The 18,173-nt window shown below is 38.5% G+C and overlaps 1 protein-coding gene across 1 annotated transcript in view; it reads right to left on the reverse strand.

Annotated features, from left to right (window-relative positions):
• LOC104497017 (G-protein coupled receptor 64-like) overlaps positions 1 to 16,732 on the reverse strand; it is a 47,031-nt gene extending 30,299 nt beyond the window's left edge. Inside the window, exons 1-2 of the mRNA XM_010140226.1 lie at positions 16,615 to 16,732; positions 9,393 to 10,010 (exon numbers count right to left, since the gene is read on the reverse strand). Coding sequence (XP_010138528.1) covers positions 9,393 to 10,010; positions 16,615 to 16,732 — 736 coding nt within the window. The remainder of the gene's footprint in view (positions 1 to 9,392; positions 10,011 to 16,614) is intronic.
• Between the last annotated feature and the right edge of the window lie 1,441 nt (positions 16,733 to 18,173).

Below are 18,173 nucleotides of genomic sequence, written 5' to 3' on the forward strand. Positions count from 1 at the left end.
GAGTCAGAAATCGTAAAAGTGACAGAAACCACCCAGTCCCTATTCCTGAGCAAGCCGAGAGATATGCTCAAAAATCACACCTCCCAGCTGCTCCAATGCTGGGATACTGGGGCCAACAATTAGGAGTAAGAGTACATGAGATGCAGAGAAATGTCAGCTCATTTTTATTGAGCATCATACTGTGCATGAAGCTAAAAGCAGCAACTCCGAAGCACGGCAGAATAAATACATGGAAATTAGATTAACTCCACTATGTTTAAATTTTTAGGAGTTTTCCTTGAAATTAGCTGTTAGTTTTAGTTGATTTGCATCCTGGATAATAATTTTCTTACATAAAAGAGAAAGAGAGAATCAATATTCTAAGTAAAATACTACACACACATAAAATAAAAAGTGTAAGTAAAAAGTTACACCGTCTTACATATCAGCTTACCGAATTTATTTCAGTAAAGACAAAACCAAGTAACATCAAACATCTCATTTGAGACAACTAGGATTCTGCCTACAAAGAAATACAATTGGTCTTTTTAACATCTATTACTATATGAACTTCATAGATCATAAAGATTTGTCTATAATCTTAAGTTTTACAGTCAATTTTCAGGAAAATTAGGACTTCTTACCATATGGTAAGTCTGGTTAAAATACGTGATCCTATAAGGTATGTATTCTAGAGCTGTTATGCAGAAGTATTGAACTTCAATGTTGTACAGTGATAAGCTATTACGGCATCTATAAAATTATTTCCGTAACACCTAATGTAGGTTTAGGGAAGACCCTTAAGATACAGTATCAACTTAATACAATATGAAGAACTGAAGCAGTAGTCAGATAAATCCATTCTGTAATTGTTTAAACAGCGAATAGATTTTTAAGGTAGAATGGGGTAAATAAAAATAATTGAGTCAATCCTACATAAAGTGAAGTGGACTTTCAGTTAGAGAAGGAAGTATCCTTCCACATACGGGCTAACTGGCTTTCCTACCAGTGGAAGTTAATCCCTTCTCCAAAAATTTACCTACCACTGGTTCTGTCTTACTAAGTGGTTGGTACCTTGTGCAAAAGCCCCTGTCTACAACCACGGGGTCCTGGAGAAAATTAAATTCTCCAAAAGAACCCACCTCTTCAAGTATGCAGCATCTCACAGAAAAGACCACCACACTGCTGCTTCTGCCTGGAGAATCTGACCTTAAGGTCCTTCTCACATACTCTTGAGGAGTCGGTGTTGACATAGTCCCTGTAGACAAAAGTAATTTCCCATCCTCCATATCCCTTCAACCTGCTTTGTGAATTTTGAGAATAAAAGTAGTATCCTGAAGTAGGAAAGAAAATTGTCCACTTGCATACTTAATTACTAAGAAGATAATGAACTCTAAAAATGACAAATGCATTTAATAACCAATCCAGCAATTATACAGAGCAAAATAAGCTAAACACAAGCCACGAATATGCAGCAAATGACATGCATTATCCGAGGGGCACTTTTCTCTGGACACAAATCTAACCATGACTTCTCTTACAGTACAATATTCACATGCCTACGGTTGCTAAAAATTATCTGCGAGACTGAGACTTGTCACTGATCAAGGTGCATTATAAGTTCACTAGCTAGAGTTTTCAACAGAATCACCTTTGTATACAGAAAGGGGGAAAGAGAAGACGCTGTCAGTCATTATTTAATTTCACTTACATTTGTCAACCCTCTTCCTTTGCTATGTTTAAGAACCAGAAAAGAAAGTGAATAGGGTTTATTTGGAGAAGGATTAAAGTCCAATCTAAAATATCCCAAAGTTGGCATGTAAAAAGGAAAGTAAAGTAACTCAAGGCGTGCTAGTACAAGCTAACAGAAAATTTCCCTTAGGCTGGTTACTGTGGCCAAGAACAAGAAAATCCTTACGCATAGGAAACCTTATTTTATTTGCTCCATTCATTTTTATTTGCTACACTATTAGTTTAGGATCATCAGATCAATGTATCTAATATCCTATTTCCAAAACAAGACATTATATATTGTAGTAATACTTTTTACGTGTTCTCTAACCATTACATTCTCTAACCAAGAATATTGCTAAGGATCCAAAGAGCAAGTAACATTAGTCAGCATTATTCTTTGCTTTTGCTGCAAGGGTCCCCACAAGAAGGAAAAGGCAGCTCCATTAAATGAGATAAGCATGACCTTCTGTTACTAGCATTCATCATTCGAAACAAAAGCGGCTTACTGTCTCCATAGCACTTTGTAGTGTTCTGACACAATTAACTAGCTAAGCCAAGACTGGAGAATCCCATCCATGTAGGCAGAGGAAACTGTTCCACTGATACGAAACCTGTTCAGCAACTCTTGCCATCGCTCCACACCAGAGCCACAAAAAGCTAACCTGAAAACCAGTACTTGCATTGTGACAACCTTCACTTCCCATAATGACTTTAGCAGCTCCAGTCTGGCAGGAGACTAAATCCATTAATAACAGTACTTAAGGTAAGGTTCACAAACTGATGCAGCGCTGGGAGAGACTAGTGCCTGGCCCCGTCTACAAAACAGCCCTATGCTTACAGCATTCCTTAGCACGGCAGATGTTAACTATCAGTTTACTGGCTCTTTTAGGACGGGCTGGTCTCCACATCTCCCACTGAAGCTGTTTCATGAAGCAAAGCTGTTCCACGAATTCAAAAAGCAATTCAGCCAAAAGGAAAGAAAGGGAGAAGGAGGTTTTTTTAATACAATGGTCAAGATGCAATGGATGGTTCTGGTCACTGCACCACAGGCACTGCCACTCATAGCATGCCTTTTGCTCAGTAACTTAAGACACAGGACACAGAAAAAGCCCTTAGAGCGTAAAGCGTGTACAATGTTCTATCTCTAACTGGAAGAATAAAAAATGTTCTTCTCCTCTCCCTACTTCCAATCTAATTTATGATCAGTACGCTCCTATACATTTTTGAAAGAGCAACACTATTTCTGATTCACCTGTCTTCACATAACCCACTCTGCCAGAAGCAGGTCAGTTTTTCTAGGGTGGAGGAGGGAGAAGCAGCTAGAACCCGGCTGCAGATAACAACATTGTGCAAGAACTATGTTACTGGCAGCTGCTTCTTGCTCCCCTGTCTCAGGGGAACAGTGTTGCAGCTGACTAATACTGTTTTACGTACACTTCATGATCACCTTTAAACCTTTGCAGAAAGCACCCTTTAAGCAAGCTTGAGACACCAAGTAGAGTGCTTTCTTCGGAGGAGAAGAAACAAGGCTCTGAACCGTAGCGAACTAGAGCCTCCACAAGGACACCCACCCAGCCCAGACTCTGTGATGGTGCAGCAAGAAGGCTGGTGCCGGTTGGCCTCTGTCTCTGGGGAAACAGTGAGAGAATGCAAGGGGCACTTGCTTTCTGGTCAAGTCCAGACACAAAACAGTCAGTGAGCACTTAAGGGGCAGCAACACCCCTGGCAATCTGTAGAAGCACAGACTACGTTACTGGCAGCAAAGCATACATTTATGTTTATGTTACATTTATGTTTAAAACATGTATTGGCCTGGGGCCTAGATGACAGGTTTATGAAATGAAGTGCCTGAAATTTTACTTACATTAATTGAAAAGCATGCAAAAATGAGAACAGTTTCTATTATCATCCAGGACTATTCTTTCAAACTAAAGATACCGTCGACCATGCCAGCTCTCACAAACAGATCAACAACACATCCAAGTGCAAGAGTCCCAAGCAACACCTTGTTGGCTCTGTAATACCATCTCCCCACACCCTGGCACTTGGCTGATGCTACAGAATGGCATTAGATAACTACAACTGTGTGATAAGATCAGTTTTGTCTTAAAAATACACACAAAAATAATAGAAAATTAATAAAAATTAGATTTTCTAAATAAGATGTGTTAGCAAACTGAAAGGTTTTTCACCAAAAATTTAACTGATTCAGGCAGGGGAATTGATGTGCCTTAAAAATTTCCATCAGAAATGCCAAGTGGAAGCTTTCATTCCAAACAGATACTTAATTTCATTTTCTGGGTTTAAAAAAATTTTAATTAAAACCACTTTACATTGAAAAGTCAATTCCACATTGAGTTTTGAAGTCTATACAACTTCTCTTCTAAACATCCTCACTGGCAACAGCTATCAGTTTGTATTACATCGGTTACCAGTACTGTGCAGCAAGTACTATCCATTTGTATTCAGTGTTACTAGGATACAACCATACGAAAGTGCCTGTAATTAACACGTCACAGGACTTGTTCACGAACAAAACTGAGTAGCCCAAAAAGCAAATTTCAAAATGGTACTGTTCTAAAATCCGTCTATTTACAGAAATAGTTATCAAAAATAGAGCATTCAATTCTCATATTCAAATCAAATCCTTATTTTCTATTAAGAAAGTGAGTCCCTTTAACATTTGATAAACCTTTCAGCTGGATAAACATTCTGCCAGAATGAACCACCCTGTCACACAAGTCATTAATAGCAGTTACATGTGAAAATCCTCCCCAGTTGTTCCAGTGTAGACAGTAGCCCATACTGACTTTTTATTTGTTTGTTTTATCCTATAAACTTATACAACATGTCTCAAAATCTAAGTGCAACCTTAATTTTATTTAATTTTATTTCATGACACCTCATGACTGACCTGACTCTTTGTGGTGTCTCCACAGAAGGAAGGATGAATTATCACTGGCTATTGCACAGAAGCAAAAGTAAGAAAATGACGGAAGTGCTTATTCACATCAGGCCACATCACTTTGGCCAGTTCATTTTAGTATTCTTAACAAAAACTCAGGTGCTGTATTTTTAACTCAACTTTGATGTTACATGGGTTTATAGGAAATCAGGTTATAAACACAGGTTTTATCTGTTTGTATAAAGTTCTGTTTATATAAAGCTGTACATTAGATATTAAAGTGAATCAAATCACCTCCTCTCTGGCAGGCTGTTTCCAAAAATGTACTTCCTTTGAAGAGGGAGGCAACAAGAGCAAAGAAAGGCAAGGTCAAATATGCATTCTGTTAATAGCTACCAAGTAAAGTGGCACATGACTCACCAAACAGGCACTCCAGAGTCAGGTATTTATTTTTTTTCCCCATCACATTTACTTCCTTTAAAGTAACCTTCTAGATATTTCAGCAGTATTCTGTTCTTAGAGTTTTAGAAATAAAATGGTATTGGGACAAATAATTGATTTTTTCATCTCCCGCTTTCATGATCCACTCAGTAAATGCATCAGCGTGGCCCAAAGTTTGTTACCCACTAGCCTGGGATGCAGACTGAATGAGCGGATGAATAGCAGCTACATTTCCACCTTCTGCCTGAGGAGGTAAAGCCGTGGGACTCCACCCTGCCTTCCAGGAAAGCTGATCCTGTCATCAGCAGTGCACACAGCTCGGTAAATCTTTAAAAGGGATTACATGAGCCTAAATCATACCTCCTATTGCCCACACCTGCAAATAGAACAACAGCCCAAACTGAAGATTTCCTCTTCCTTGAGCATGCAAAGGCAAAATAGTCACACAGGGCACCAGTCACTTCCCGTTTCTCCCATCAGCATTAAACTGCTTTGTTCCTACAAGCCTAGAAACCTCCTCCAGGAACACCAGTAGCAGGCTCAGCAATATTAGGAGTGAAAAGGATGCAAGTAAAAGAGGGGGCAATACCTGAATCTTGATGGTTGGATAGCACAGTTTAGAAAAATCTGAAATCCACAACATAAACACTGAATTGTATTTACGCAAAAAAATGCAACCAAAAGCAACAGGTACTGGACTCCAGTCCAGTCCAGGCACCAACACCGCAAATGAAATGACAGTGCTTTACTGTCAGTGATGCTATTTAAAGTCATGCTGTAAATCATGTATTTTATTTATTCATTGAAATTTGTAAAAGATATCCCATCACCTCTGTGCTTCTTGCATAAATGCACAGTGTAACAGTTTGGATGTTTGCATTTGCTTTAAGAATGTTACTGTTTAATGTGTAACTGAAACGATTAATGTTTAAACACTACATTTCTTCCAGTTGTCAAGTTATTATTGAAGGCAATTTGCAAATATTACATGTAAAAATCTTCACGTAAAAGAAATCGCATGTAAAAAGCTCTTCATCTGAAGAGCTGGTGCTTACTGATTACTAAAATTTCTCTTCAAGCATTTAGCATTTTAAACTCATCTATTTTCTTGTGGTTTTGTTTTCTCTTAAATTACCCAAAGCTTTATATTATTTAGTGCATTTTTTTCTTGGATTATGCAGAGACAATAGTGATATCATTCATATAGTCCACATTAAAGTAGGTAGCTAAATAGGAATCATTCATCAAGAAACAACGCAGAAATTTTCCAGAGTTAGCATTTGAAACAGTGAGCACATCTTTCCTCACTTACATATTTTTAAATACCAGATTATCTTTCAAGTGAGCACATTCAATCTGTGGTACTCTTTCTCCATATCACAGCTGTTATGCTACTTCTCATTCTCAGCATAAAGGAAATTATCAAAGGAACCTGAAGAATGTAAGTAGAAGGTTAGTGACGCCAATATGTGGGGCCTCCTTCCCTTTTTGGCCCCACCTGCTGTATTTACGCCTGCTCAGCAAGCAAGACTACACCAAGCAGAGGAGAACCAGAAGACTGTGTGACTGGAAGAAGCAAGAGTTGCATCGTTTGCTATAACTGAGCTCCTTTAGTCCAAGAAATATGGTCAGCTCTCATCACAAACTGGGAAGCAGTCAAGACAGGTCCTTTCCTGCAACTCTTCAGATGCATAAAATATGTAGCTAGTGCAAAGATAATGCTATCCACTTCTGGGGAGCAAATTACCTGGTTAAAGTTGAGCATGCCTTTAGATGCTAAGCATGTATGTAAATCTTAGCAGAACTGGGATTCCCATCCTTACTAGACATCACACGGTTAAGTAAAAACTAAATCATTCTTGGTAATATGAAAAATTATTATAAAATAAATAACAAAATCAAAAGAAAAAGAATCCAGAGAGTCAACAAAAAGAAAGGCATGAGAAGGAGGTAAGGAAACAAACTAACAACGTGACATTAAGGAAATCCAGACATTAATGAAGTGCATCACTGCCTATGACACACCAATTAGTTAATGGCTTGCACTGCATGAAGATTTTGAGTGGTTAAGCAAAGGAGAAATCACAAAAATCACTTGACTGAACATTTTAAAATTGTTGCTTTATGCAGGTACAAAATGCCAAGCAGGTCATAAAAAAACCTGAAACTTGTCCTCTGGCACAATTATGACCGTAACAAACCATTTCCTTTTCACCTTTTGAGTCTACACAGGAGGCATAGCCCCTTCCCAAGCTTTAGCCCATTGCCAATTATGTTCTTTGCAGATACAAAATCAGAAGTTCCTGCAGACTTACTAACTCGTTCTGTTTTAATAAAACAGAGAAGACCCCCAAATCAGGTAGTTTTTACACAGGCGTAAAAAGAATCTTACAGAAAGAAAACGGATTGTAAGACTAGTAGCATCATCAATAAAAATTGCCTGACACTGACTATTATAGGCTCCTATAATTGTTTTTTGGTTTCCTTCGGTTTTGTTTGATTGTTGGACTGCTATATGCTAAAGAGATGCCTTTAACAGACTGACTGGGGGGTGGGAGGGACACAATCAGCTAAAATGCATCTATTCTTGAAAACAGGCAAATAAACTGTTAAAGAAAAATCAGTGAGCTTTTCTTCGAAATGCTGTTATTCTTCCAAGTTATCTAGAGGAGATAACTTATATTTGGCAGTAGAGGTGGCCTCTGTACTGAAACAAACCTCTGTCAGAGTAATTGAAGTTCAATTTGGCCAAGTAACAGAGCTTTGGAAACCATGCATCTTACTAGATCTTACTCACTAGACCGCTCTTGCAGTTAGACGAAGGGTTACACAAATCCCTAAATCACTAATTCTAAAACCATTAATCAGTTGGGGCTAGAGTTAGGCATTGCCTAACCAAGCTGCCTTATGATGCTCAAAGGATGCTCCATATTAAGGAAAGAAAAGTGCTGGAACTGAAAACAAGAAGGTTGTCCTTTCTGTGCCTCAGTCGAAGATAAATCAGATGCTCCACTCTGACCAGGATTTATCCCACTATCCAGACAGATCTCTCTAAAACTCTCTTTGTACCAGACTTTCATCTGGTAGCCTGAATGTTTCGCTTTTATCCTTAGGACTGTGCTCCTTCAAACACAGTTATGCATAAGCAACAGAAAGACATCCTTTCTTCAGCTTCTCTCCCAAATCACATAACTCTGCAGAGAGGATGGGCTCTCAACTACAGCATCAGGCCAGCAGAAGCATTTAATTTCTTATCATTCAATGTTAGAGACATTCTCAATCAGTCCTGGTTTGTCGGACAGATTTCTTTCTCTTCCAGAAAAGAAATATGGTCACCTTATTTTAATGCCCTTACTAAGAAACTTTTAATCTGCCCCATTACATAGCTAAAAGATGGTTTTAGGTCTGCACAAAATAGATAAGTAAAGGTTTTAAGGATAAAGGTGAGGAAGACTAAGATTGGTGCCACAATTTAACTGAAGCATGTATGCTATGTAAGAATTTTAGCAACCAATTGAGCTAGTTACCTTAAAATCCCTGAAGGTCTTAGGGGATAATACCACTTACTATGGTTGATAAATTGAATCCCACCCAAGCTTGATTCAAGTCTGTCTTGTCAACTGATATGATAGCAAAAACTAGAAAGATTATTCTCTTGCTTTAACTCAATTTTTCTGAAAATAAAATCTTGCTGTTTTAGTTTAAAGGTTTTTATGGCTCTTTTACAGGGCAGAGAGGAATTTTGAGAAATTTGTGAGAAACCATTTGGCCATTTTAATAAAGGAAGACATTACTGATACAGAAACAAGAAGAATCAGAGCCTCCAGTATACAGGCATGGACTGTACGTAGTGCCTCCAGCGTAGCCTAGACTGTATATATGCCTCCAGTATACAGACACAGACTATACTAGGTAACGGTGCTGTAATGTGCCAATGAAGGAGTGAACACTCGCACTCGCTGAAGTTCTGGCTCAGCGAATGCACAGAATGAGGGCCAGCAATGCTTTCCTTTGTATTTATTCCCTGAACAGAAGGTATGTAAATGAGCTATTAAGACAGCATTGATAGAAAGCCCTAATACTCCAGCGAGTTTTGGTTGGATGCCTCCTGCTTTCATGGACAGTAGATAGACACAAAAGTTAGAGCAAGTTCAAAGTCTTTACAAAGGACTGCTGCCATGCTTTTTACATTTGCTGGCAAAGCTGCAGATCCTCGCATTTCTAGCATTAGCTAGAAATTACTAATAGACAAAGACTTTGTAAAATCTGTAAGAGAAATGTTAGATGTGTTCAAATTAACTTGTGTTAAGAACAGGGATGCAATGGTACTTACCACATGATAAAGATTTATCCTCTTCTACTGTCTTCTTATAGTCCCAATCCTCCTTTCTCCAGCCTATAACACCACTATCTTTGCAGTCCAGAGATTGGTTTATATTTGCTCTGTCCCACATTCTGAACATGTACAGCTCCCCAGTCATACCCAGGTCAGGTGATGCAGCTGTACTTGGCAGTTTTGAACAGCCAAGTAGGAACTGCCCTTTCCCAGGAAAATGATCTTTCCCAGTTACTTTTTTGTTTACTACTTCTGTTGCATTTATGAATACCTTCATCTCCTTATCTTCACTTTTCCACTGGATGCATATTTTGTTCCAAGTGTTTTCCTGAAGTCTTGCTGTTGAACTTATTTGATTTTCAAACAACCATATACTCAAATTGCCATGCTCTCCTGTAAGTCCAAGATTGTACTTATCGACTGAAAGATTGGTGTGAGATGATTTTTCACTGTATACATATGCTGTCCAAGGACTATTTGAGGAATATAGCTTGAGGTACACACAGACAATAAATTCTTTCAAGGGACGCAGAGAAATTCTTGATGACATAATCCAAGGATCTTCACATGCAGTCTTAAAGACAGCTTTGTATTTTCCTAGGAAATTCTCATGACCTAAATAAAGAAAAAGGTCATTTGTAAAATTATTTCATTTTTAAAAGAATCTTCTATATGAAAGTTATTCTTCCACATAGTACTGTTCCTAGGCATTTTATCTATGAGTTTTCAAAAAAGCTATTAAGAAACAACGTCATACCCTTCTCTTTTGATTTTTTTTGGGGTGGCGGAGAGGCAAATTTACAGTCAGTCAATAAATCCTAGCTGCTCAGGAAAGCTTTGAAGTGAAACTCATACACAAGACAAAGGATGACCATGTAGCTCTCTAAAGCAACACTCAAAACAGTAAGCGAGAGGGAAAAGGAGAATCACAGATCCAGGTTCCTATCCCCAGCACTGCACAAGTATTTTGCAATTAATAGATACTGGATAAAATACAGAAACAGAGCTGGAAGAAGGGATTATAGCTCCTACTGCCTTCTCAAGTCCCAGCCTTGCATCCTCAATCTCTGAGCAAGATCATGCTTCTTCATGCCATTTTTTACCAACCCTGAGATTCTTAAATCCTCTGCTGCATACCAGTTGAGTTTCAGCAAGGAAAGTAGAAAACAGCCATATTCTAGAAGAGAATGAGTTTAGGTAACTTCCAGGAAATACATTTTGAAGCCACTGGTTTATTTTAAATTTAATCCCATCTAGGCCCCAATCTCTGCTCTCTAACAGGGTATTTACTTGCAGAGACATGGTCTGTGAATCTCAAACCTACCGAGGCATTGACATGACAGCAACCTGGAGTTCAAATGTGACAGTAAAAAGAGTTTTATATGCTAAAAGTAAATTGACTGGTGAAAACAAGGTGTCAGGCTCTGTCAATGCTGGTAAAACAAGCAGTGCCAGGGAATGCCCCAAGCACTTGAACTTGATCGTAACTGTTAAGTTCTTTGTAGGTGCCTCACTTCCTCCACTGTCCCACTACACAAAAGTACAGGCTTTCGTGGCTGTAGATGTAAGCTCTTTGGAGATGACTCTTATTTTGTGGAATAGTGTACGTTCCAATCACACAATCACTATCATGATTGTTTGCTTTACAGTGCACCTATTAGCAACAAAACAAACACAAACTAAGAAAAATTCTTATGGGACATAAAATGGAACTACAGAAAAATGAAACAGCCTGGTAGACAGATGCGCAGCCAGTGGAAGAGAACACATTACTGACACATTATCTTTCCGGAGGAGTTTATTTATCAATATATGCAGAGCTTTTACGTACCCTCTAGAGGAGGTATGTGATTAATCATGATTGGTCATGGTTGGCTAGCAGGAAAAGGTCAGTCAGTATAGGAAGAAAGCTTTTCCATTAGCTCCCCCATGAAAAGACAAATTTCCAGGCTACTTGGACCAGGTTGTTTTTTTTTTCTAAGGTAGATTACATTCATAGTCCTAGTTAGCTGTCAAGATCACAGCCAGCTCTTCTGTGACCTTCTCAACCAACCAGAGCACCAGCTTTTATCAGGCCAATTCTGAATAAGGAATATGTTCAACTTTTCTGTCTCTTGACCACAGGGCTCTCAAATTTCTTTTTCAATAGCAACAAATGAAAGGAGGAAGTTCCTAACTTACAAGTGCAGGTTAGGCACAAGCTACCAGAAAAAGTTCAAAACACAAAATACATCAATTCGGTTTCATGGAAAGTCATTGATAACTATTGCTGTTGCATACTATAGCTTTGAGACTCCCTTTTTGATGTTATTTAGCAGAAACCTGTAGGCTTCTTTCACAATCCTGAATCCTTCCTGAAGTTCAACGTACATCATGAAAGTGCCATACAAGGCTACAGACCAAGCAAAAAATTCTCAATTCTCAGGCTGAATTAGGCGAGAATCCTAACTAGAAGTGGATTTTGAATGGGGAGGTAATGCTTAGCATGGTTCTACAGCAACGGAGAAGAAAAACATACGCGACCCAACATCAAGCAGTAGAACTACTTCCCCCCTGCTCAACCCTACAGCATGAATTTACTCATTCAGTTTGGCCATTTGTCAGAGCCTAAAAGCAAAATCTGGGATACTCAGCTAAGAAAAGTGCAGCACAGAAAACTAATTTTTAAGACATGACTTAAAGGCTGGGGCAGGGAATTTGGGTGGGAGGGGGAAGTATCACAGAAGTGGAGATTTTTAGATACAGACTCAGATGTACCCACCCTTTTTAGTAAAAGGATGACTACCATTAAAATCGATCTGCTACCTTCCAGTTCGGACAGATCATGAGGAAACTGATTTTACAAAGGAAACAGCTAACTAGATATACAGTTCTATGCCAACACTTGTTACACAGTCTCTCCAAAGAAAAATAATTGCTCAAGTCTTTCATTAAGCAGGAACTATGCAGAAGGTTTTGAAAGATTTCATGCAGAGAGTGTACGTCAGAAGAATACTTGCATGATTCTCATACCCTCCAAAATTCCTGTAAGCAAACTTGAGCATGCAGAGATGGTCAAACTGACTGGTTAAGGAAGTTTCCTGACACAGCTTCAAAACTTGAAGTCACTGTCAGCTATCCAGATTGGAATATTTGAAAACTACTCCTGATAAAAACGTTAACCAAAAGTTGAGGTACCATCAAGTTTGCTTTTGGAAGTGAACAAATTCTGAGAGAGGCTTGATTTCATGTTAAGCATAAAATCAGTCTTCATGGGACAACAGTGAATCGATTAAAGTGCTGCAAAATTCTCTTACATTCTTTACTCAATTTACTTTTATTTTTTTATTACAAATTACTTTTACTCAATTCTTTAGGGAGTTGACACTACTAAAGTTGTCAAGAGAGCCGGAGTGGACATAATCTCGCAGGCAAAAACAGTTTTAAGGTAGGTAACCAACAGAAATGATGCAAAACGAGATGATCAAGCCTGCTGATGATTTTCCTAGTCTGCTCTGTACCATTCAGAAAGATAGCTGTTGATCAGTATGCAAGGCCTGACAAATTAATTTAAAATAACAAGTTTACTCAGAGAGGCCTACCATTCCGGAAAGTCTGTCCCATTTTCCTCTGAACAGTCAAAAAAAGGTGCCAAAATGGGGTGCCAAAGTTAGGAGAACAGATATCAATACTATCTGAATTGTTACAAGAAAAGCTTGGAAAATTTTGCATTGTTTGTCTAACCAAACAGTGGTGAAAAAACACAAATGACGTCAAAATCAGAGAAAATGCACTTCACTGTTTCAAGTGGAACACACACAGTATAGCGTTAAACTGGAAATTAATTATCAACACGGCTAAGTCTGTTTGATATGTGGGTGGACGCAATATTAAGTAAGAAATTACATTACATTAAAGTTTTTGGAAGTTCTGCTAACCATCACTTATTTTCACTAGTTAATGGTACTTGTGGGCTGCAGCCCACCCTTGACCATAGAATCGAGGAGCTAGAACTGGCCGTGCTCTTGCAGCGGCATTTCTGGCTTACAATTAGTTCCTTTTGGTCCAGACAATACAAATCACATGCAGAAACCTAGCCATGAACAAACCTTCATCACTACAGCACAGAAAAGCTAGCACAGTAGAAAGTATGCTCTAAACATCTCCAGAGTAAGAAAAATAAGCAAAAAATCACAATGTGGAGTCCAGGAAACTCCAAGCAATAGTAATTGTGGAATGACTTTTCAACGTCAACTGCTGTATTGGGGCACTTGACCTCTTTCAGAAACGTACATTGTTCCTTCTTAATATATTTATCTCTAATATATGCAAGAACTGGGTTTTTTACCCTCACTAAAACTAAAAGCATCCACTTAATAGTGTGTTCTCTTAAGCCCTAAAAGAAATCCTGAAATGCATGCACATACTTCCCAACATTTAAAACTAACTTTCTGAGAACAAGGGTACCGCAAATGTAAAGAAAAGATGTAATCTCTCATTTTCCAAACATTTTCAGATTTTAATAACGGATATCTTCGTAAGACATAGCCAACCACAGATAGTAAGATTTAGATGTACAGGAGCAGATCCTCTCAGTGCATACACACCAGTGTTAATTTTCCTTACATTACTAATAGCTACTGTATAAGTACAGTTGAGCATTAATACAGCTGAGTATTCTCTTGGATAAAAATAGTCACAAGTTTATGTGTCTGTACAATTTGGCTTTTGACCAGTAACAACAATAGTCATTAATTTTATGCAAGTGTTTGCCACCTGTAACACATTTGGCTTGCCGGAGCCGTTAAAATGACATCACAAGAATAACATCCTAATGTATTCTGCCTAGAGCTCATACCTGTTCTTTATAAAAAAGTTTAAAACTCTAAACTTTCTACAAGTGGGTCACTTGATTATGCTGAATGTTTTGGAAATCTGAAGCTAAGAACTGTTTCCTCAGAATTAATTTCCTTCCTCCTTTTCATTCACAGTTGTATTTGGATATCTGGGGGATAAACCACACCACATTACCCAGAGTGTCATAGACACTGGAAAGAACACAGGCAGTTCTTCACTCTTCATATTTCCCGGAGAACACAAATATACTTTGACACCTCAGATGAGGAGAGAACTGAGTAAGAGACACTGCTGACAGTGCTAGCAGCCTAAAAAAATAAAAATAGGGTGGAACCATAAATATACCCTTGCATCAGTTTCAGTTCAGCTTTTCTTGAAGGATTATTGACACTTGCAAGTAATACGTAGGTGAAAGTTGAAATCCTTCTTTGCTTGCTTCCTCAGAATTCTAGATGCAGTTAAACTCTCCCCAGAAAAATTCTTATATTACATCCAGCCATCCGCTGAGCAGCCCTGTCCTTTTTACAATTCAAAGTACAAGGTGAGTACCTCACTATCTTAATATTTTTAGCACCTGAATCTCAAATTCTGTCTCAATAAAAGCTTCATTTTATGAAAATTACTACTAGAGTAAGAACTAGCCTAGCTTGTAAACCTATGAAATGTCATTGCTAGCGCAATGACATTAAACAGGCATACTTCCTAAACATGACTGAACTGCAAGAAACTCTGACCTTCTAAAGTAAAGTAAGATGCTGTGACACAGGAAGCAATTTCTAAAACCGGACATTAAGTACATGGCAAAACACACTAATTTTTTAATACTCCATTCACACTACTAATACGTTAAATGTATCACACTCCATTGATATAAGGAAGTTTTACAAATGATAAGCACTGCTATCTATATCAACTGAGATCCACAGTAGTGACAGACTTGTATCTGCCAGCTTACAGAACAGCCATGGTTAAAACACAAATTGCTGATTTTGATGCACCTCATACAAAAGCATTACCACATTACTGCAATTCAGTAAGACTAAGTGCCAAGTCCTGCACTTGGGTCACAACAAACGTCTGCAACAAACCCCTGTTACAGGCTTGGGGAGGAGTGGCTGGAAAGCCGCCCAGCAGAAACGCTGACAGCCAACTGATGATGAGCCAGCGGTGTGCCCAGGTGGCCAAGAAAGCCAACAGCGTCCTGGCTTCTATTAGAAACAGTGTGGCCAGCAGGAGGAGAGAAGTGATTGTCCCCCTGTACTCGGCACTGGTGAGGCCACACCTTGAATGCTGTGTCCAGTTTTGGGCCCCTCACTACAAGAAGAATGTTGAGGTGCTGGAGCATGTCCAACGAAGGACAACAAAGGTGGTGAAGTGTCTGGAGAGCAAGTCTTATGAGGAGTAGCTGAGGGAACTGGGGTTGTTTAGCCTGGAGAAAAGGAAGCTGAGGGGAGACCTTATTGCTCTCTACAACTACTTGAAAGGAGGTTGTAGCGAGGTGGGGGTTCTCTTCTTCCATGTGAGGTAAGTGACAGGATAAGATGAAGTGGCCTTAAGTTGCTCCAGGCGAGATCTAGGTTAGATATTAGGAAGAACTTCTTTACAGAGAGGGTTGTGAAGCACTGGAACAGCCTGCCAGGGAGATGGTGGAGTCCCCATCCCTGGACACGTTTAAAAGATGCGTGGATGTGGCGCTGATGGACGTGGTTTAGGGACCCTGGCAGTGCAGTGCGAATGGTTGGACTTGACGATCTTAAAGGTCTCTTCCAACCAGATGATTCTGTGATTCTATGATCACATCAGCTACTCAATTTGTACAAAACCCTTACGAATTTCTTTTTTGTTTACTGTTATATAAAGAACACAGACTGTCAAATTCAAATACAGCATTTCTGTAACATGTTTTGGACCTTACTACCTTTTCCTTAGCCGCAATCAGTTCCACAACCAAAAGCAATGCAGGAGACGTTCTACGCTCACACTTGCACCAAGCAGAGTGAAGGTCAAAGGATCTCGCGTTGTTTGTGTAAGAGCAGTGCAAAAAATATAACATGCTCTGAAAATAGTAACACTTCCAATTAAAAAAAATATAGCGAGAAAGTAATGTGTTGTTATTACATATTGTGTTTACATTTTCTCCTCATCCATAGCTGAAGTTACTACTAATGACTTTTTATGAAAACAAACTCTATAAACACAGAGTTTGTATATCTGAAGTGCTAAGCATCAACTGTGCCACTTCCTGTTAATGGCAGTTTTTCCTCTTGATGTCAAGAGGGCAGAAACTTGTCTGTAGTGAATATTTCAAACGTCCTATTCATCAAGACTAATACTATTTATTTGGAATACAAACACTAGATAAATAAGGAAAAAATTGTCTTACCTTTGCCTTCTGTAGCCAGGAACAAATGAAGTAAAAGGACTGCTAGAATAATCCTAAATCTCAAGAAAATGTCCTGTATGCTGCCAACACAGCAGTGCTGTTTCCCCCAGGCAACCATTCTAGAAGAAAAAATAAATAAAAACACAGTGTTGAAAAAGTGCAGGTGTGCAGGTATTATGAAAAATTATGTTTCCAACCCAAGAGTGTAAATCTTTTCAACCCTGTTATACCACTGGGTATATATCATAGAGAAATGCACAAGTACTCTGTATATTGCTAAGTCACCAAGAAAGAGCAAGCTGTTTGCTGAAAGGAAAATTTCAAAAAAACCACACTCAAGATCTATTTCTCCAAAGACTTATAAATACATCAGAGCATGGCCATGAGTCCTTGCACAAATAGCGCTTTCAACATTTGAAAAACAACAAAAAAAAAAACCCTCACACAGACAAAAACCCAACCAAAAGCAGTCAGAGAACAAGTTTTGACAGCTTAACCAAAAGCTTTGTTAATCTCAGTAAGCACATAGAAAGCATCTTTTTCAGTCCCCTACCCACAGGTTCTATCATCTGACATTTTAAGAGCAACACTGTGAACTCCCAAGGAAGAAGGAAAAGTTTGATTCCAGATCCTCATCTCATTCCCAACGCAAGAAGCTACTGGAAAAGAGAGAAATTCCACAAGTCACTGTGGGCAGCAAGTTCATGGAGAGTATTACGAAGACCTGTCCACACTTCTTCCTAGCAATGGTTGCCTAATGTGAGCAATATAACGTGGTGGTGGAAAAAGAACATGACTCCTACTATAAGAGATAACAATTATATGCTTTTTTTAAAGAGATCTTTTCAAATAAGGTACATCTTCTGAACATTTTCCATGCTGAAAGAAACATTAAGTGAAACATTCCTGTGCTTCGTGCATGCATTATTTCTTAAAAAAAAGGCTTAGAGATCCATAGTTAAAAGTGATTCTATAATTGATTACTGAAACAAATGCTAAGCAGTAAACTTTAGGTATAGTTTATCTTTAATGTATCAGCTTTACGGTAGACTAGAACATTCTGCATGACACCAGACACTTCGCTTTGCCATAGTAGGTTTGATACTTGTATGAGTGTATTGGTTAGCACTCCTAGTGCTCACAAACTTTACTCTATTTTTGTACGTGGCAGTATCAGGCTGCAACACGTTCCCTTCTTTTCGGGGACTGTATATTGTGAACTCTTTCAGGAGTTGTAAATTTGTGTTAATGTTAGGACTAAAAAGTATTTTTTGCAAGCATTCACATTAATGTAAATATTTAATAGCATAAAAAGGTTACGAGCTGAACTCTCCAAGACAAGTACTAGAGAAATAAACTGAGAATCAGTTAAGTTGCTAGGTAATTGACATTTTGGAAAGCAATTAAATGTACATGAAATAATTTAAACACATCAAATAATGCAACATAGAAAACATAAAACAAAGGCTTTTTAAAGATTAGCGCACTGAACATTGTTGCCAGACAGTATTTTCAATAATTTCACAGTATGTGATATTTCTAGCAGAAAAATAAGACCA

Source organism: Buceros rhinoceros, unplaced genomic scaffold, assembly GCF_000710305.1.
Source record: "Buceros rhinoceros silvestris isolate BGI_N320 unplaced genomic scaffold, ASM71030v1 scaffold15677, whole genome shotgun sequence".
In the NCBI taxonomy this organism is placed as follows: Eukaryota; Metazoa; Chordata; class Aves; order Bucerotiformes; family Bucerotidae; genus Buceros; species Buceros rhinoceros.